At 47.3% G+C, this 21193-nt stretch overlaps 1 protein-coding gene across 1 annotated transcript in view; it reads left to right on the top strand.

Annotated features, from left to right (window-relative positions):
• Positions 1-21193, top strand: part of homer2 (homer scaffold protein 2) — a 162609-nt gene that overhangs the window by 71811 nt on the left and 69605 nt on the right. The window contains exon 2 of the mRNA XM_028823667.2: positions 13675-13831. Within this exon, the coding sequence (XP_028679500.1) occupies positions 13675-13831 (157 nt within the window). The remainder of the gene's footprint in view (positions 1-13674; positions 13832-21193) is intronic.

Raw genomic sequence — 21193 nt, 5'->3', positions numbered from 1 at the left:
TGCCACGTGAGAGGTTGGGCATCAAACTAAAAGAAGTGGCAGTTCAGGGTGTGGCATGTAGATGGGTGCAGAATTGGCTCAGACACTGGCAGCAGAGGGTGATGAGGGTGTGAGGAACCTTCTCAAAATTGGCTGTTGTTAAGAGTGGCGTCCAGCAGGGGTCAGTGCTGGGGCCGCTGCTATTTTTAATATATAGAAATGGGTTAGATAGGAATATAAGTAACAAGCTGGTTAAGTTTGCAGATAATACCATGATGGGTGGATTAGCAGATAATTTGGAATCCGTTATAACATCACAGAAGGACTTGGGTAGCAGACAGGCTTGGGCAGATATGTGGCAAATGAAATTTAATGTCAATAAATGTTTCAAAAAGGGTTCCACATAGGAAATAAAAATGTGAGGTTTGAATACACAATGGGTGGTCAGAAAATGGAGAGTCCACCTTATAAGAAGGACGTAGGAGTTCGTGGTGGACTCGACAGTGTTAAGGAGCCATTAAGAAGGCTAACAGAACATCAGGTTATATAGCGCCTTGATATGCAGAGTACAAGTCATCTGAGAGTCTGCTGAGGCCTTATAACACACTGGTGAGGCTTCATCTGGAGTCCTGTATGCAGTTTTAGTCTCCAGTCTACAAAAAGGACAAAGCAGCACAAGAGAAAGTCCAGAGAAGAACAACGAGGCTGATTCAGGGCTACAGGGGATGAGTTATGAGGAAAGAGTAAAAGAGCTGAGCCTTTACAGTTTAAGCAAAAGAAGATGAAGAGGAGACCTGACTGAAGTGTCTAAAATTAAGAAGGGAATTAGTCCAGTGGATCGAGACTGGGACTTCATAATGAGTTCATCATGAACACGGGGAAACAGCTGGAAACTTCTTAAGGGTAAATTTCACACATACATTAGTATTTTTTTTCTTTACACAGAGAACCACAGACACTTGGAATAAGCGACCAAGTAGTGTGGTAGACAGTAGGACTTTAGGGACTTTCAAAACTCAATGTTTTTTTTAGAAGAATAAGTGGACAGGAGTGGCGAGCTTTGTTGGGCTGAATGGCCTGTTCTCGTCTAAATTGTTCTGATGCTCTAATATGTTTCTGTTATATGCCAGTTGGTGTGGGGATTATAAAATTAGTAATGTTTGTATTGCACCATCTGTTGGAATGACAAATGCAATGTATTTTATTACTAAAAATGTTTCTGATGTGCCATCTTTTGGAATGACAGAGTCATAGCTACTGGATGGACACACTGATGGACACATGGACACTTATCACTTAATTAAGGTGGACTAGCTGTGCTACCCATCTAAGACAGGTTGAAATCTAAAAAAAAAAATGACATAGACCTCAGAATTAATGTTTGCAGTCCACCATCTATTAGAACTTATTTTGTAATGCATGTAACAATGAAATGCATTGCATTTGCCATTCCAACAGATGGTGCATCATACACATTTGTAGTAATAAAATGCAGTTGACAGATTCTCAATATCCTGACCTGGATGAACTTAAATTGAACTAAGAGCGTTTGAAGAAGAGGCGTTTACTCAGACAATGGAAGCGATGGGACGGAGCCCCCCCCCCCTCAAAAGGCAGCGCCTTTGCTCGTCTGGCACTAAAGCACATGTGCAGTTTTACTCCAGAAGCCTTCTGTTTTGAAGGCCATTGCAGCTTGAGATGGGAGTATTTGAAACAATGGCCGCCTCTGTGATACAGGAACAATAGTCCAAGTCTCCCTTTTTTGTGAAGTGAAACTCCGAGCTGGGTGTTAACTCAATCTGAAGAAAAGCAACGCCTGTAGCCTGGCGGGGTCTTCACTTACACGGCTAAATAACGAAAGCTGCAGGGACCATCACATCGCAGCGTGACTAGTAACAACTAAGGCTAAAGTGAGAGCAGATCTGCAGGGGGGAGTGAGAAATTCTCTTTTTTAACAGCCAGCATGCCCAAGAGAGGCTTCAGAAATCATTAAAGTCATAAAGAAGGTGTGAGATTACCTGTGAACAAATCCCGCTGCTTAGTGACGTCTAGCGAGGACTAAACGTGGGAAGACAATCGTCTCATTACCTCCGCGTAGGGCGGCTGGTGAAGGTTTGATTTTACACATTCATGGTGGCGTAGAAATATGCTAAAGCGGGAATTTTGATGCACTTTGAATGTGAAATCTCCGGCAAGTCCGACTACGTAAGCATCCAGACGTTAAATATCTAATAGTTAAATATCTCATTCCAGCAAATTAAAACCTTATATAAATAAATGGAAAGTAAAAAATAAAAGTCAGTAGTTTTAGTATCTGGCAAGCAGAGCCGATCAATCCATTAGGCTGCATCGTCTGAGGACTGCCATTTAGAGTAATAATAATATTAATAATTGAGTGGGGAGCCCCTTCAACCACCACCAATGTGCAGCACACCCCTGGATGATGGGACGGCAGCCATTTTAGTGCCAGGACACTCGTCACACATTAGCTGTCAGGTGGTGAAGTGGAGGCAGGGGATGATTAGGGGACCAGAATGATCAGGGGCCTCATGCATAACGCCGTGTGTAGAATTCGCACTATAACATGACGTAAGCACAAAAGCCGAGATGTGCTTACGCACAGAAAAATCCAGATGCAGGAATCTGTGCGTTCACCAACTTCCACGTTCTTCCGCTACATAAATCCCACTCAGCATGGAAATAAACACACATACACACGCCTGCTGTCCCGCCCCAACTCCTCCCAGAATTACACCTCTTTGAATATGCAAATCAATATAAATAGCCCTTAAGCCCAGCGTTCTGTGAAAAGGCAATGGCAAAAGTACGAGGAAAAATAGAAGAATTTCAGCAAATACCAAATGGAGGCAAAGAAAAACGTACTCTTTGTTGGTTTAAACAGTTATATAAGCAACAAAAGGAAGTTGATCGAGTGACATAGCGTGTCGGAGAAACTCGAAAGCTCAAGTTCACAAAGTCGCACAGTGCCCGAAATAAAAAAGAAGTTGTCACATATCAAAGTCGGTGTGAAAAGGAGACTCGTAGCCCAACGTCTGAGTGTCATATGAAAACTTATTAGGGTACAGTGAAAAAAAAGAACACAATGTGAAAAAAGCACAAAATGTCAACTTTAATCTCGAAATTTCCACTTTAATCACGTAGTTTATTTTGTCATTAAAGTAGAACATCATAAACTTCATCTTAAAATCGTTTAATTTACTAGTTTCTCAAATCCCATTGTAACTAAAGTAGCACGTTAAATGCTTTGTTGTGTATTTGATCTTATATGAGCTCTATGTGCCTGAATCACTACGTGCTTTTCCTCCGACAGGACACAGAATCCATTACGTTCGTGATATTACAGCTCTCTGAGTAATTAAAATACTGTGAAGTATATGTGATATCATTTTCATGATCATATGAGTTAAAGCATGTTATTAAACATGGGAACACGGTGGCGCAGTGATTGTTCATGTCTTACAGCAAGATGCTTACTGCGCCATGTGCAACCTCCAATGAAATGCTTTATTACAGAAGTATTGTCTCCTTCAAACATACTAACCCCCAATTCCTGTCCTTACTTTTCTTTCTTCAAATACCCAATCGCCACACAATCAGCTCTGTAATAGACGTTAAGCCATCTGTAAGCTTAGAATGCCGATTCTTCAAAACTTTTAAGGAACATCGAAATATCTTCGTAATGTTTTATTATTCTATCCATCTATCCTTCCAGTGTTGTGCCAGCCACAGTATGAAAACAGCGCGAGGCAGGAACAAACCGTGAACGAAGCTCAAGCTCGCTAGCGCTGCGGCACCGTGTAGTTAAAGTTTTATCTGTATAATATAATCAACATATTTTGATGCATTTCATCTTAAAAATGATATCGTCATCATACGTAAATACGCACTTTATAAAGTGGCTCAGGATGTGCAATATTATAACTATCATAAGTACAATTACCTCATGGTAACTTGCAAGTACACACAATTCAACAAGGAGCACTTGAGCCGCCATCGTGGATGTGGATCTAAGAAAGGGTAACCACACAGGAACAGTAGCACTGCTTTGACGCTGGGTGCCGCCAGTCTGCAAAACCTAACGGAGAACTTGCGTACGACAGGGTATGAGGTACCGTGGAAAAGTGCGTGGCTTTACGCTAAGTGTAGGTTTTAGACATCGCGATTTGAACGTGGAAACGTTCTTACGCAACATTTCTGTGCGTACGCACCGTTTATACATGAGGCCCCAGAGCGAGAGAGAGAGCGTGAGAGAAAGAATGAGAGAGAGAGAGAGAGAGCGAGAACGAGAGAGAGAGAGCGAGAACGAGAGAGAGAGAGCGAGAACGAGAGAGAGAGAGCGAGAACGAGAGAGAGAGAGAGAACGAGAGAGAGAGAGAGAGAGAGAGAGCGCGAACGAGAGAGAGAGAGAGAGAGAGCGCGAACGAGAGAGAGAGAGAGAGAGAGCGCGAACGAGAGAGAGAGAGAGAGCGCGAACGAGAGAGAGAGAGAGCGCGAACGAGAGAGAGAGAGAGCGCGAACGAGAGAGAGAGAGAGAGAGAGAGCGAGAGCGCGAACGAGAGAGAGAGAGAGAGCGAGCGTGAACGAGAGAGAGAGAGAGAGAGAGAGCGAGCGTGAATGAGAGAGAGAGAGAGCGAGCGCGAATGAGAGCGCGAACGAGAGAGAGAGAGAGAGAGAGAGCGCGAACGAGAGAGAGAGAGAGAGCGCGAACGAGAGAGAGAGAGAGAGAGTGCGAACGAGAGAGAGAGAGAGAGCGCGAACGAGAGAGAGAGAGAGAGAGAGCGCGAACGAGAGAGAGAGAGAGAGAGAGCGAGAGCGCGAACGAGAGAGAGAGAGAGAGAGAGAGCGAGCGTGAATGAGAGAGAGAGAGAGCGAGCGCGAATGAGAGAGAGAGAGAGAGAGAGAGAGAGAGAGATCGCGAATGAGAGAGAGAGAGCGCGAACGAGAGAGAGAGAGTATGAGCAAGAGAGAGAGAGCGCAAACGAGTGAGCGTATATATATTTACGTACAGCTCGTATGGTCCGGAACGGATTAATTGTATTTACATACATTCCTATGGGGGAAATTCCTTTGGGTCACGACCAAATTGGGTTACGACCAGAGTTTTGGAATGAATTACGGTCGTGACCCAAGGTTCCACTGTACTCCTTAATTTACGATATTAGGCTTTTTTATATTTATGCTCAATGTCAGTATCTGCCAAACCTGTGTTGGTCTGCTAAACCAATGGTCTAGTCCTGCACACCCACCGAAACAGGCCAGTTTTCAAGATCGCCTTGTGCTGAGGCTCCACACGTCATACCTCCAGCTGTAGGCCCACAAATGGCATCACGGGGTGTTGTGGCCAGAGCAGACCCCTGTGCTACTGGAGGTCTGCAGCCAGACCCTTATTGGATTGGCACAGTATGAGTGTGTGGGTATGTCGAAGTGTGCAATGAAACGAGCTGGTAACCCCTGACTGATGCTGTCAGAATATGCTCAGACTCCCCGCTACCCTTTAGTGTAAAAACAAAGCTTGATGGATGTTATGATTGACAAAATGCCAAAACATATATATATATATATGATGGGGTACACCCATGCCACCCTGGATTTGGAGTGGTTGAGCTGGTCAAAAAGGAGGTGAATGTTGGAATCGGTGAGTGCTTTGGACAAGAAGAGCGATGTGCAGAACAGCAGAGTTAACAGGATAAACGATCTGCCTTGCTGTCCCCCCGGGGAGGAGGTCAGAAGTGAAATGCCAGTCTTTAGATTACACCCTCTGTGTCCCTCAGGCCATGTCTTTATTATTATGTTTTTTTTTTTTTATATCTCACCATATTTTTAGTCTGCTGTTACCTCCATATCCAGGATCACCTGTCATCTTGAGGGTCTTCATGCGTCGACAGTTCCTACTTAGAGTGCGTGTAGCCTGCCTGTTACCCGGCCGCCTCTAATAATGACAGTTCTCGAGTGAGCTCAGCTCCGACCTCATCATTATTTCAGGGATATATTTGGCTGGTGACTATGGGCTTGATCACTCGCTTCCATCTGCCTTCAATTTTTTTCGGCGTCATTCCAGGCGTAAGACACAACGCCACACTGCATAAACAGTGGATTCGGAACAGTATTCGGACCCCTTCGCTTTCTGCAGACTTTATTGGGTTGTAGATTTCCTTTTCAATCCGTAGATCTGCCATTTTTACCCATCGAGCTGCACTCGGTATCCCATAATGACGTTTTCCAGAAGGGTTTTGCCAGCCACACCGCGGTTTGACTCACTTTAGTGCAGTTCGGTTGATTTTTGTATAGCGCCTTTCGTGGAGTGCTTCAGCAGAGCATTGTGAAGAGCTCTCAGGTAAAATGCAAGTATGGATTCTAGAAATCAGTCCACGTAAAGACACAGATTTGTTAAAAGCACACAGAAAACATCTTCTTTCGGCTGCTCCCATTAGGGATTGCCACAGCGGATCATCTTCTTCCATATCTTTCTGTCCTCGTCATCTTGTTCTGTCACCCCCATCACCTGCATGCCTTCTCTCACCACATTCATAAACCTTCGCTTAGGCCTTCCTCTGTTCCTCTTGCCTGGCAGCTCTAACCTTAGCACCCCTTGCCCAATGTACCCAGTATCACTCCTCTGCACATGTCCAAACCAACACAATCTCGCCTCTCTGACTTTGTCTCCCAACCGTCCAACTTGAGCTGACCCTCTAATGTCCTCATTTCTAATCCTATCCATCCTCGTCCCACACAATGCAAATCTTAGCATCTTTAATTCTGCCACCTCCAGCTCGGTCTCCTGCTTTCTTCTTTGGCCATCAGAAGCCCAATTTCCGCCAGCACCCTGTTGGCTAACAGTACTGGTGGTGGCCATTGTTCACCCGGGCCTCAACCGATCGAGTATGGAAATCTCAATTGTTGTCCGCAAGTTGATCTGGCAGAATTTTACACCTGATGCCCTTCCTGACGTAACCCTCCCCATTTATCCGGGCTTAGGACTGGCGAAGAAACACATTGGTTTGTGCATCCCCTGTGGCTGGGTTAGAAAACAAAGAAGAAACTGATTAACGTAATTTGGAAACCATAAATTGTTGAAGTATGGCCAGGTGACCCACAGGCCCATGATTCATAGCGAGCCTCTCCACGTGTGGCGGTGAGACCCTGAGCAACACCAGTGACAGATGTGAAGGGTGACGTCCATTTAGAAATCACCCCTATCATAGGTTGGTCAGAATCTGTTTAATACGGTGTGGCCAGTAGGGGTGCGCCGCTGAGCCTCAAATCCACCCAGACACAACGACATCAAATTCATTTACAAAATAGCTTTATAACATTTTCCTCTTTACAACCAACACAATACAAATCAATCGAATTCTCTGTCCTCTCTCCTTCCACACAAGCCCTGTCCTCCCGACTCCGACTCCCAGACTGAGGTGAGGTGCCTTCCATTACCTTAGACCCAGGAAGTGCTTCTGGTGCCACTGCATTGCACTTCCGGGTTGTGTGGGAGTTCCATAAAGCAGGGAGGTGTTCCATCGCCTAAGAATGCCCCCCTCGGGTGATTGCCTTGTCACACGCTAGCCCTGCCATGGAACATGTGCCACCAGCTCTACTCTGTATGAGGGCATTGTGACAAATAGTCTCAGGACGAGGGTGGCATTGTATTCCGGGTCTTGCCTTTCCTTGAATGGTGGGGGTTTGGTTAATGTTAGGGCAGGCCCAATATCCCCCCCTAAATGAGATCATTTAATAAAAAAGAGGGAACCGCCAAACCTGCAATGTGCGAGGGCATTATGGCCAACAGGCTCCGTACAAGGGGGTCCATAGTTTTTCTTGCTGACAGGATGAGTTAGGCCAAGATGACGTGGCTATGGTGGGTCAGGGTTTTCCTAATTGTTTCTGTTTTCTTTGGTCAAGGTTGGGGTTGTATTACCCATGTGGGTTGGTCCAGACCTGTTTTAGGTGGGCATTCCAGATGAGTAGAATCTCCGCTCCAAAATATTTTATGCTTCTTGAGAGCATCTGGTTCCTGGGGGGCACCATCTCTCCAGCTTCTTGGCCACCTACTCCCCTAAAGTTGTTTTTCTTTACTCCTCGTGCCCGACTGTTTGCCATGTGGAAGAAGGAAGCTGCTAATCCTCCTCCTCCTCCTTCTCCTCCCACTCGTGACTGGTTTAACAGCAAGCCCACTACTTTGTCCTTGAGGAAGGACACCCGTGGAGAGCTTTCCTCTCTCTTCTATGACCCTGACTGGTTGGCGCCATTCACGTTTTTTTAAGTGATGAATAAATAAATGAATAATGAATGGAATTTCTTATTTTGTACCGATGACACACTCCTCCTGAATCCTCTGCTCGCTAACGCTCTGTATGAGACGCTTTGCTGCCATCTCCGGATTAGAGCTGATGGCGCTTTGTGGCGCAGTCAGGCAGGTTTGCCTCATTATCAGAGGGAAGATGACGCCCGTTGGAACTGCGGACCCCCTTGGCAAGGCATGTGGCACCTCGGAAGTAGAGCGTGCGCCCTCCTCGTCAAACGTCAGCGGTGATGTAACCCAATTAAAAGTGATGTAATGTACTTTGACTCTCTGACTCCTTTTGGCCATTGCTCCTCAAGTAGTGCCAGGAGTGCCACCCAGTTGTCGCTTCCTTTGCATCAATCATTTGACCCAGCGGTGAGAAACAACATGAAATAAAGAGACGGGGTTGTGCTAATGTGTGAGCTCTCACGCTGACTTCTCTGACTTATTGTGACCAGCTGTAAATTTACACCTTCAGAACTCTCCCCTGCCATTGGAATGAATGGGGTGGACGAGATCCAGGGAATGCAGATGGCACCTATGAACTATGCCAGGCTGGAGGAGCTGCTCGTTTCATGGTTTGAGGGGGCTCTGCTTCTCCTGGCTTTGAGACGTGGCCTTCCCAGCGATCATCTTGTTATAGTCATGCGTCACTGATGTAGGCATGGAATGATCTTCTCTTCTTCTTCTCCTTCTTTTTCTTCTTCTTCCTCCTCCTCTTCATTCTTTCTCACTTTTATGTGGGGTCGATATGCTTGACTAACCTTCTCCAAACAGTGCTACACCTCCTCGCCACTCAAGCCCCTTTTCCTTCTGATCTTCTTTTGCTTTATCCATCCACCTCCACTTTGGCCTCCCTCACCTTCTCTTCCCCCTGTACTTCCACTCCCCTCCCTCGTTTGCCCACATATTCCTTGTCTCTCCTCATCACAGGTCCACACCACTTCAATCTACTTTCCTGTCCTTTCTTAGAGGTCTCTCCCACTTTTGTTGCTCCTCAGGTTGTCTCATTTCTGATTCTGTCCTTTTTTGTGCCTCCACGCATCCCTTCTCAACCTTCTCATTTTCACCACCTCCATGTTCTTCTCCTGCTCTCCCTTTACTGCCCGAGTCTCAGCTCCAGACGTCATTACTGATCTTCAAAACCTTTTCCTTAAGTCTTCTCTTGCATAATTCTCCCAATACCTTCTTCCAGTTGTTCCATCCACCCTGCCCTCTGTGGATTATCACTGTCGGATTCTCCATCTTGGGCTACCACTGACCCTAGACATTGAAACTTCTCCACTTTTGTCAATGGCTGTCCTTGCAGACTAACTTCTGAATTCTTTTCACCATTAAACCTCACATTTCCTGTCTTCTTCCTATTTATCTTCACTCCTCTATCTTCCAAAGGCCTTCCCCTTTCTTTCTGCCCACACCGGGGGTGGGGGTTGGCGGTAGGGGGCGAAGGATTGCTCTTTTATCCCACCAGTCAACACATCCATAACCAGATCAAAGAGGACAGGACTTCAAGAAGATCCCTGGTGCAGACCTCCTCGAACTGGGGTCTTCTCTGGTGTGTTGTTATTCTCTCATTGAGGTTGATGGCCAGGTGCCAGACAGAGCTGTGGACCCTCAGGGTTTTGCTGTTTTCCTTGGACTCCATTTATTGCCCATGGGTCAACTCCAGATATCATTGCTGGTCTTCAAAACCTTCTCCTTAATTCTTCTCTCACACACAACTCTTGATTTCTTCTCCCATTTGTTCCATCCACACTTCACTCTGTGGGTCATCTCTGTCTCTGATTCTCCATCTTGGGCTACCACTGATCCTGGATATTTAAACTTCTCCACTTTTGTCAATGGCTGTTGCAGGCTAACTTCTGAATTCTGATAACCCTTCAACTTCACATTTCCTGTCTTCTTCTTCTTATTATTTATCTTCACTCTTCTATCTTCCAAAGGCCTTCCCCTTTCTTCCTGCCCACACTGGATGGCCAGGTGCTGGACAGATCTCTCTGGACCCCCCCAGGGTCCCCCAGAGGGAGTTTCTCTCTTTTCTGTTTCCTGTATGCGGAGTGGCCATTTTATTGGGTCAGTTTGCCAGGATGCTACTGTGAGGGACGGCTCAGGCCCTTACCTGGCCCGAACAGCTGCGTAATGGAAGGACCTGGGGAGAGAGTGTGCACAGGCAGCCCCCCTGGGTTCCCACAGGGCATCATGGGACTTGGATTTCTTGGACTTCACCATGTTGGATACCATGGGTGTTACCAGGGGGTGCAGACCTCCTCTAACTGGGATCTTCTCTGGTGTGTTGTTATTCTATCCTTGACGTGGATGGCCAGGTGCCGGACAGAGCTGTGTGGACCCCCCCCCCCAGGGTCCCTCAGAGAGAGTTTCTCTCTCTTTTCTGTTTCCTGTACATGGAGTGGCCACTTTATTGGGTCCATTTCCCAAGATGCTACTGTGAGGGATGGCTGCATAATGGAGGGACCCGGGGAGAAGAGAGTGTGCGCAGGGCATTATCTCCCCCAGAATGCTAGATGGGTTGCAGCCAGGGCCATCCTAACACATGGGTACGCTGGGCAGTTGCCCGGGGTCCCAAGAGCATGCTAATCTATGTATGTTGTGACTTGTTGACTAATCTTTGCTGTACAGCATGTTTTTTTAATGTTTAAACACTAATTTTGTTGGAAGTACCAATACAATAAATATGTTTAATTTTATCGACCATTTACATTTTTATTCCTGTGAGTGTTTGTGCAGGTAGATTTGTTCTTGCCTTGCACCCTGTGCCAGCCGGGATCGGGTCCCGCACCCCCTTGTGACCCTGAAATGTTAGCATTGGAGTTGAGTATGCGTTGTGAAAAGTGGTCGTTCTGCATGGCGCTCGTCAGAAGTACAAGGTCCCCTGAGTTTTACTACATATACTCGCATTTAAGTTCTCCCACGGATAAGTCGCAACTTGATTTACCCTTATAACTTCCGGTATTTTATAATGTCGGTTGTATAAGTCGAATGCGGAAAACTCACGCTATTGGTCCAAGAGATTATGATATGCTAATGCCCACCTGAGAGAGTCACCACGGAGCACACGGCCGTTTTTTGTCTATGTGGATGCAGCAATGCGCTGTATCAGCGCGTCCTCCTAACCCGTCTGTCTCTATTGTGCCTACGTGACCACACAGTGATACCCGAACTTTTCCGAACCGATGTTTGCACTGTTTTGTGTTTTTTGTATCTCACACCCTCATACACCTTTATCGTAAGAGCATCCCTTATCTATGATGGAGCGTTCGATCAGAAGATAATATGAAGCTGGTTTTAAATTAAACGTCGTTGAAGTAGCGAAAGAAATTGGTAACCGCGCTGCTGTAACAAAATTCAATGAGTCCGAGATACTGGTGCGAGATTGGAGGAGGCAAGAAGATATAAAAATAAATAAATAAATTTTAAGTGTCGCATTTTTGAAAGGGCGTATAAGTCGGGGTCTGATTTTATGATCGATTGTTCGGGTTTCAAGACCCGACTTATACGTGAGTATATACGGTATCTGCAGATTATGTTTTTGGTACAAAATAGAAATCCAACAGAAAAGGATGCTGGTGTGACCAATAAACAAAATCAGCCTTCTCAGCTGACTTAAATAGCCAGAGGAGTGGTGACGTTATGGTGGCCCTGCCTCCTTGGGACCCACCAACGAAAAACAAGGAAAATAAGTAAACTTAAAAAAGACAAAAGTGAATCAACAGAAATAGCATAAAAATATGAACGGCAATAAAACCAAGACAACACAATCAGCAATAAAACACACCTTAATATTTAACATAAGGGACCCCCCTCAGCCTTTAAATTCAGTTTAAGGGAAGCGATTCCCTTGACGCTTTGACTCCTTTACCCAGAAAGCCACGCAGCCTGGAAGGAAAGAGCACCATCCTGATTTAACAACAGCCATACCACCTAGTCATCCCCCTGAAGCTAAGCCTGTTTGGGCCCAGCCAGTACTTGGATGGGAGACCACCTAAGAAGAGCTTGGGTTGCTGCTGGAAGAGGTATTGGAGAGGCCAGCAGGGGGCGCTTACCCGGTGTGGACCCCAATGCCCCCCAGTGCAGTGACCAGGACACTGTGCTGTTAAAATGGCGCCATTCTTCGGATGAAACATAAAAAACCGAGGTCATGATTCTCTGTGGTCATTAAAGATCTCTGAGCCTCCTCCGTAAAGGCGCAGGGTGTTTCCCGATGTCCTGGCTAAATTGCCCACCACGGCCTAATCATTCTAGACCACCCTAATCACCCTCTGTCTCTAATCGGCTCGCTCTCTCTGTCATCGAAGTTCATGTGTGGTGAGTGCACCGGTGCAAAAATGGCTGCCGTCGCATCATCCAGGTGGGTGCTTCACTACATGGCCAACCTACCTGGAAAGGGGTCTGTCTTTGAACTGCCTTTCCCAAGGTTTCCTCAGTTTCTTTTTTTTGGGGGAGTTTTCCTTTGTTTTCTTAGAGAGTCAAGGTTAATGGGGGGCTATCAAAAGGCAGGGCCTGTTAGAGCCCACTGCAGTACTCCAAATCTCATTTTGGGCTACTATACAAAAATAAATTGTATTGTATTATATTTCTGCTGGCTGAAGTGGCCCCCCCACTCGCTATTGTGTATTTAGAATGTTAAATGTAAAGAATTATTATTATTATTACTACTGGGCGGCATGGTGGTGCAGTGGGTAGCGCTGCTGCCTCGCAGTTAGGAGACCTGTGGTTCGCTTCCCGGGTCCTCCCTGCGTGGAGTTTGCATGTTCTCCCCATGTCTGTGTGGGTTTTCTCGCGCAGTCCAAAGACACGCAGGTTAGGTGCATTGGTGGTCCTAAATTGTCCCTGGAGTGGGCTTGGTGTGTGTGTGTGTGTCTTTGCGGTGGGCTGGCGCCCTGCCCAGGGTTTGTTTCCTGCCTTGCACCCTGTGCTGGATGGGATTGGCTCCAGCAGACCCCCGTGACCCTGTAGTTAGGATATAGCGGGTTGGATAATGGATGGATGGATATTATTACTACTTATGATATGCTTTTGCTAGGTGACGGCTTCCTCCTTAGCTAATTTTATTTGGTAGAATTTCATTGTTCCGCTCCCCTTATTATCACTGAGCATTTCACATATTGTGTGGCACCCGGTAGTATTTAGTCCTGCCTGACACAATCCATTGGCAGTGCCATCTACACCTGTGGCGATGTGCCCACCTCAGCCTGATAAAGAAGCTTTGCCTGCCTGCCTTGTTTCTTTTATCGATTGTCTGATTTTGTGCGCCTAATTCTGAACTGTTTAATGTTAGGATGTTTACAGTAAAAAAAAAAGCAAGGTTATGAGTTAAACATGGCGACGCGCTGTGAAGTTGCCCATTTTGACCACATTATTTCTTTCTTTTTTTTTAGGGAGCAGCCAATCTTCACCACCAGAGCCCATGTCTTCCAGATCGATCCCACTACCAAGAAGAACTGGGTCCCTGCCAGCAAGCAGGCCGTCACCGTCTCCTACTTCTACGACAGCACAAGGAACAGCTACCGCATCATCAGCGTGGACGGATCCAAGGTGAGGCCCCCCAAGTGGGAAGCGCATGGAGATATTGCCCCTTGAAAGGCTCCGGCTCTCTTGTCTAGTGATGGAATCTCACAAAATGAATTCTTTCCAGGAGGGTGACGTACCCGAGCGGGCCTAGCTGAGGTTAGCCATTTGGCCGAGCTGTGCCGGACCGGACCTGCCCTCGTCTGGGTTTTTTTTTTTGTTCTTGTATTTTCGGCCAGCTTGTCCTCCAGCTGTGAGGAGAAGGCGTACGTTTCCGACACTCTCAGGTATCTTTTGCCCAGCCTTGCGTGTTTACCCATCCGGTTACCATGGAAACGAGTCCTGGGTGAAGCCTCCTAGCCGTCTGCTGTTCCATCAGCTGTCGCTTTGGAAGGAAGTTCAGAGGAGGCAATCGGAATTTTAAATCATGACAGGCTCCACAAGGGCCTTGTTAAGCGAACGTGTTAGCACGATCCGGCACACGGGTTCATCCCAGAAGTGGCGAGTCCCTGACCTGGCATCTCGGGTCTTAGTCGGCATTCCGCCCCCCCCCTTTTAGTGATTGCCTCGGATCAAGAACGGAATTTGTGATTTGGCCCAGGATTTAATGTGATCCTTGACAAGTGAGGCTCCTGCCTTCCGAACGCACCACCTTGAGTTATTTTTTTTAATAAAGGAGAGATTCCAGTTTTTGATTTTTAGGAAATCTTCTGTAAACATGTCTTCTTCTTCTTTCGGTTGCTCCCGTTAGGGGTTGCCACAGCAGATCATCTTCTTTCATATCTTCCTGTCCTCGTCATCTTCCTCTGTCACACCCATCACCTGCATGTCCTCTCTCACCACATCCATAAACCTTCTCTTAGGCCCTTCCTCTTCTCCTCTTGCCTGGCAGCTCTATCCTTAACATCCTTCTCCCAATATACCCATCATCTCTCCTCTGCACATGTCCAAACCAACACAATCTCGCCTCTCTGATTTTTGTCTCCCACTTGAGCTGACCCTCTAATGTCCTCATTTCTAATCCTGCCCATCCTCGTCACACCCAATGCAAATACCATCCTGTAGAGTTTCCCTTTCAGTGGATCATCTTATTCCATATCTTCCTGTCCTCGTCATCTTGCTCTGTCACACCCACCACCTGCATGTATATTGATATTAATGAGCAAAAATGGCCATTGTGTGTCTATCTACAAGACAATGAAGTGTGCCAAGTGTGAAGGGGTCTGAATCCACTGTAGATAAAGGGGCAGTTGGTCATATACCTTCTAACCTGTCAAGTCAGGTTGGGGAGCATGCACTTGTACAGTGTGTTGCCGCACCCACTACACAACGAAACAGCTCGGGATTCCGGTTGGCAACCCCCCAAGGAGACACGTGATCCAGCCCCATCTCCGGAAATGACCTTCTATCTGCCTCAGCCAAGTGTTAAGTTGGTGACCCCTTGGCCTGGTCCAGCCACTGGGTCTCCAAGCAATGAGGATCTTATGAGTTGGATCACCAGCTGGGAAACGTGCCACATGGCCGTAGTGCTGTAACTGACGCTCCTTCACAATGCAGGTCTTGTGCCTCATTTGGGACTCCATGAGCAACACAAAGTCAAACCAACGGTATCCAAGGATTTTCCTGAGAGACACAGCACCAAAGGAGTCCAGTGTTCATCTCAGGTCACTGGATAGCATCCATGTCTCGCAACCATATAGCAAGACAGGAAGCACCAGGGCTCTAAAGACTTGGACCTTCGTCCTTTTGCAGATATCGGGAGCGCCACACACACCCTTTCCAGCGACCTCATGACCCCCCATGCTCTCCCAATCCGTCTACTGACTTCATAGGAAGAGTCGCCAAAGTCACATGAATGTCACTGCTCTGGTCGGTAAACCTCTCGACGAGATCGACACTCTCTCCGCAGACAGACACACTGCTGATGGCTGTGCCCAGGAGGTCATTAAAAGCCTGGATGTTGGTTTTTATTAGGACACTCGCAAGCCCAGACACTCAGACTCCTCGCTCAGAGCCTCAATTGACTCTGTGAAGATCACAGCATCGTCAGCAAAGTCAAGATCCGTGAACCTTTCTTCACCAACAGATGCCCCACAGCCGCTGGACCCCACCACCCTGCCCAACACTCCGTCCATACCAGCATTGAACAGAGTAGGAGCAGAACACACCTCTGATGAACCCCAGAATCAACTGGGAAAAACACAGAGGGTCTGCCTCCACTCTGCACAGCACTCACAGTACCAGTGTACAGGCCTGTCCACTTGTTCTAACCCGTGATGTGTAATAAACCACGTGCCCTTCTTTGCCCACCCCAAGTATGATATTTAAATTCAGGAGTCAGACCAATAGAAATCAGCCTAATATATTCTAATCAGTGAAATCTCCTGTTTAACAGAAAGGGGGTCCTGCCTTAAGAACGCGTGCATTTGCGGCCTAATTGGCGCAGCTGTGCCAGTGTGTTTCTTCGTCGCATTAAAAAAAAAAATTTGACGTCTTACAGTTAAAGCGTGGAAAGAATTAGAATGGAATGGGAGGCAAAGCTGCGGCTCTAGCAGATGAGTATCTCAGTCAAAGGCCTTTGTTGATGCCCTGATGGGAAAATTGGTAGGTTTGAAGGAAGTTAATTTTAGAAACAATGACGGCAGTCCTGTTATCAATTAAGTTACCAACTTCCTGGGATTCATGGGATGGAATGGTGACAGTAATGGGGGGCTTTGCTGTCATAGAAGAGTTGGCTTCTTGTTTGTCGGGCTCTCTTCTTAAAGGTATGTTTACGTTTTTTGAACCAAATTTCAAATCGGCGGGGTACTGACACTAGGCCAGGTGTAATAATGAGGCCATATGTCACAAACATGGGTGAACTCCCCTCAGTAGAGCGTGGGCTTCTTCAGTTGCCCTCGCTGCTCCTGCTTCTTCATCAAAGCTCGGATTTACTCTTCAAATGGAGTTGCATTAAATATTTAAGCTTTTCACTTGACTGTGTGATTTTAGTGGAGCGACCAAGAATAATATTGAACGTCAGGGCTGAGGCTCCGTGGGTCCAAAGCCCCCCCTAATTCAGAATTAAGGTTGCTCCTCGTTGTTTTTATTTGATTCGTGATCGCCCATAAACCAATCCGCAAAATATGTCAGGGGTCCTTTAATTTGTTTGTCAGTAAATGGTGAGTCCCAATAAATTCCAAAAGCACTTCCAGAAATGTCCACTAGAGGGGGGTATCACAGTCAGATTCCAGCTAGTAATACAGGCAAACACACTGAGTCAGTCAGTCAGTCAGTCAGTCAGTAAGTCAGTCAGTCAGTCATTTTCTAACCTGAACAGGGTCACAGCGAGTTGGGGGGGTTTGGGGGGGTCTGCTGGAGCCTATCCCAGCTAGCATTGGGTGCAAGGCAGGAACAGGCCCTGGTCAGGGCACCATTCTGTCACAGGACAAACACACACAGGCACACACACCAGGGCCAATACAGGATCCCCAATTCAGCTCACCTGAAAGTCTTTGGATTGTCGGAGGAAACCGGAGCACTGGGAGGGAAAACACAGACACCAGGAGAACATGCAAACTCCACTCAGGGAGGACCCAGGATGCTAACCCCGGTCTCCTTACCGTGAGTCAGCAGCACTGCCACTGTGCCACCCTATAAATAAAAAGATTTATGATAAAAAAAAAATAATTTGCCTCATTAAGAGGTTCCAAAGAGCACAAAAGGGCACAGATGAGTTGCCAACAAGGCAATCCCAGGTGAACAACGTGTGGTTAAAGTGTCGTGGGTAAGGCTTTGGACTTCAGACCCTGTTACTGATACCACAGTTTGTGACCCTGAGCAAGCCACCTGACCTGCCTGTGCTCCAACTGGAAACCCAGAAGAACCAATTGGGTCGTAAACGTTGGATAAACGCATCGGCCAAATCAGTAAATGTAAACGTCCCAACCACACAACCCAAAAGGCGAAGTCAAAACCAGAGAAAGAAGTTGAAAAAAAATCAGATAGCTGGAGACAAATGGCCCCTAAATGGGATCAGCCAAAAGAAGAAGATGGCAGGTTTCAGCCTTCTTCGTGCCCCCCACCCACTGCCTTTGAATGTCATCTCTGGTGTAGCATGTGGCGGGGGCTCTCGCCCAGCTGGGAGGACCACGGCAGCAAGCATGGCCAGAGCGTTACCTCTCCGGGACACTAGATAGATAGATTGATACTTTATTAATCCCAAGGGCAAATTCACCTACTCCAGCAGCAGCCATACTGATACAAAAAACAATATTAAAGAGTGATAACAATGCAGGTATAACAGACAGTAACTTTGTATAATATTAACGTTTACCCCCTTGGGTGGAATTGAAGAGTCGCATAGTGTGAGGGAGGAACGCTCTCCTCAGTCTGTCAGTGGAGCAGGATGGTGACAGCAGTCTGTCGCTGAAGCTGCTCCTCTGTCTGGAGATGATCCTGTTCAGTGGATGCAGTGGATTCTCCATGATTGACAGGAGTCTACTCAGCGCCTGTCGCTCCGCCACAGATATCAAACTGTCCAGCCCCATGCTTACAATAGAGCCTCACCAGTTTGTCCAGGCTTGAGGCGTCCCTCTTCTTTATGCTGCCTCCCCAGCACACCGCCGCGTACAAGAGGGCACTCGCCACAACCGTCTGATAGAACATCTGCAGCATCTTATTGCAGATGTTAAAGGATGCCAGCCTTCTAAGGAAGTATAGTCGGCTCTGTCCTCTCTTACACAGAGAATCAGCATTGGCAGTCCAGTCCAGTTTATCATCCAGCTGCACTCCCAGGTATTTATAGGTCTGCACCATCTGCACACAGTCACCTCTGATGATCACGGGGTCCATGAGGGGCCTGGTCCTCCTACAATCCACCACCAGCTCCTTGGTTTTGCTGGTGTTCAGGTGTAGGTGGTTTGAGTCGCACCATTTAACAAAGTCCTTGATTAGGTCCCTATACTCCTCCTCCTGCCCACTCCTGATGCAGCCCACGATAGCAGTGTCATCAGCGAAAGTTTGCACGTGGCAGGACTCTGAGTTGTATTGGAAGTCTGATGTATGTTGGCTGAACAGGACCAGAGAAAGTACAGTCCCCTGCGGCGCTCCTGTGTTGCTGACCACAATGTCAGACCTGCAGTTCCCGAGACGCACATACTGAGGTCTGTCTTTAAGATAGTCCACGATCCATGCCACCAGGTATGAATCTACTCCCATCTCTGTCAGCTTGACCCTAAGGAGCAGAGGTTGAATGGCAACTCCCCTGGGTTGCAGCGATGCCTCAGACTCCCACAGGGCTTCATGGGAGTTGGAGTGTGGCGCAGCCCTGTTGGGATCTGCAGGCACCACTGGGGGGTGCTGCAGCAGGAGCTGCTGAGCCCTTTTGTGCAGTTAATAATAATAATAATAATAATAGGGCGGCACGGTGGCGCAGTGGGTAGCGCTGCTGCCTCGCAGTAAGGAGACCTGGGTTCGCTTTCCGGGTCCTCCCTGCGTGGACTTTGCATGTTCTCCCCGTGTCTGCGTGGGTTTCCTCCCACAGTCCAAAGACATGCAGGTTAGATGCATTGGCCATACTAAATTGTCTCTGGTGTGTGTGGGCTGGCACCCTGCCCCGGATTTGCTCTTGCCTTGTGTCCTGTGTTGACTGGGATTGGCTCCAGCAGACCCCTGTGTTAGGATATAGCTGGATGGATGATAAATGTATTTCTTGTTATTTTATATAACGCCTTAAGAGAAAAATGGCCCCTCTTATTTCTGTAATTCACTCTTCTCTCACGGTGGCGCAGTGGGTAGCGCTGCTGCCTCGCAGTAAGGAGACCTGGGTTCGCTTTCCGGGTCCTCCCGGCGTGGAGTTTGCATGTTCTCCCCGTGTCTGCGTGGGTTTCCTCCCACAGTCCAAAGACACGCGGGTTAGGTGCATTGGGGATCCTAAATTGTCCCTAGTGTGTGTGCTTGGTGTTTTTGTGTCTCTGCGGTGGGCTGGCACCCTGCCCGGGGTTTGTTTCCTGCCTTGCGCCCTTTGTTGGCAGGGATTGGCTCCAGCAGACGCCCGTGACCCTGTAGTTAGGACATAGCGGGTTGAATAATGGATAGATGGATGGAATAATGATAATAATAATAATAATACATTTTATTTATATAGCGCCTTTCCCATGCTCAAGGTCATGCTCAGGGTGCGTTATAAAAGGAGCCACTACTCAGGGAGCCAGAGTCGGGAGGAGGAGGAGGATGAAGCCTGACCCGAGGAGTGAAGGAGGAGACTTGTGGTCTTGTGCTGTGCTTGTGCTTGAAACGGGGAAGGCGATTGCCACAAGGGGAAAAGAAAAAAATAAACTGAGTGTGCATTGAACTTGTGTCCCACACGTGTCTGTGTCGGGTTCAGCTGGCGGTGCCAGCCTGGTAGGCCACACTGGTCACAGCGGGCCCCTGCTCGATTGCTTTGTTTCATTTCTGTCCTTCCCCAATCTCTCTTGCTGGCAGAAACCAGCAGCAGCGTCTGTCGGCTCCGTCGCGGCTCGAAGGCTCCAGGGACGTCCCACTCGGTGACACCATTCTTAATTGTTTCAGCTTCTTGCCGTTCTGCCGAGGGCCTTTCGAAGCCTTCCTTCCCAGGGTAGCTGTTAGCATTGCAGTAGCTGCTTTTTTCAATAACTGTAACCGACTCAGCAAAACGTCCGGTGATTTTTTTTTTTTTTTTCCTCAAAGAGCCAAACACTCCAGAGGCTGCGGCTCATGAGCGAGGAACACAATATCGCCGATAGTGAGCCGCACTATTAATTATTTGAAAAGATGACTTAATTATTAATTCCGACTCCAAGTGTGCCGCCTCTGGACTACTACATGCCGTTGAAGGGCCCAGACGAGAACTTTTATTTATTTTTTTCCTTTCCATTTAATAGAAACCCACCCAGAGACGCAGACTTACGTGATTCATGAGTTGAAATCGGCTAATTATCACGGAAAGAGGTGCCTGTGAGACCTAAAAAAAAGAAAACCCTGCGAATCCAACAGCAGCGTCGGCACTTGCCGGAGCCTTTGGGCTAAACTTTCATTTGTGTAAACACGGAACATTTTTCTGCTTCATTTATGTGCGGTAAAGCCCTGCAACCCAAGTAAACAAGAAATCGGGTTTTGTTCATGTTCTGTCTGCAGGATAAAAGCGTTTAAAGAATTTATTAACGGAGTTAACATTTTTGGCATGCGGAAACCAACCTGATTTGCATTACTGAGACTGTAAATGTCATGTTGGCTTGTGCGAAGTGAGGAGGAGCGCGGGCGGCCCGCTGCCAGTATGGCGGAGTGGAGCTTTGCTTTTGGAGAAGCAGCATTGATTCTTCACTATAATAATAATAATAATAATAATAATAGAAGTAGCAGGTGTTGGCACTTTGGTGTTTCTTTGTA

This window comes from Erpetoichthys calabaricus, chromosome 17 (genome assembly GCF_900747795.2).
Source record: "Erpetoichthys calabaricus chromosome 17, fErpCal1.3, whole genome shotgun sequence".
Lineage (NCBI taxonomy): Eukaryota > Metazoa > Chordata > Cladistia > Polypteriformes > Polypteridae > Erpetoichthys > Erpetoichthys calabaricus.
Note: the sequence above shows the minus strand (reverse complement) of the source record. Positions and strands in the feature narration are given on the sequence as shown.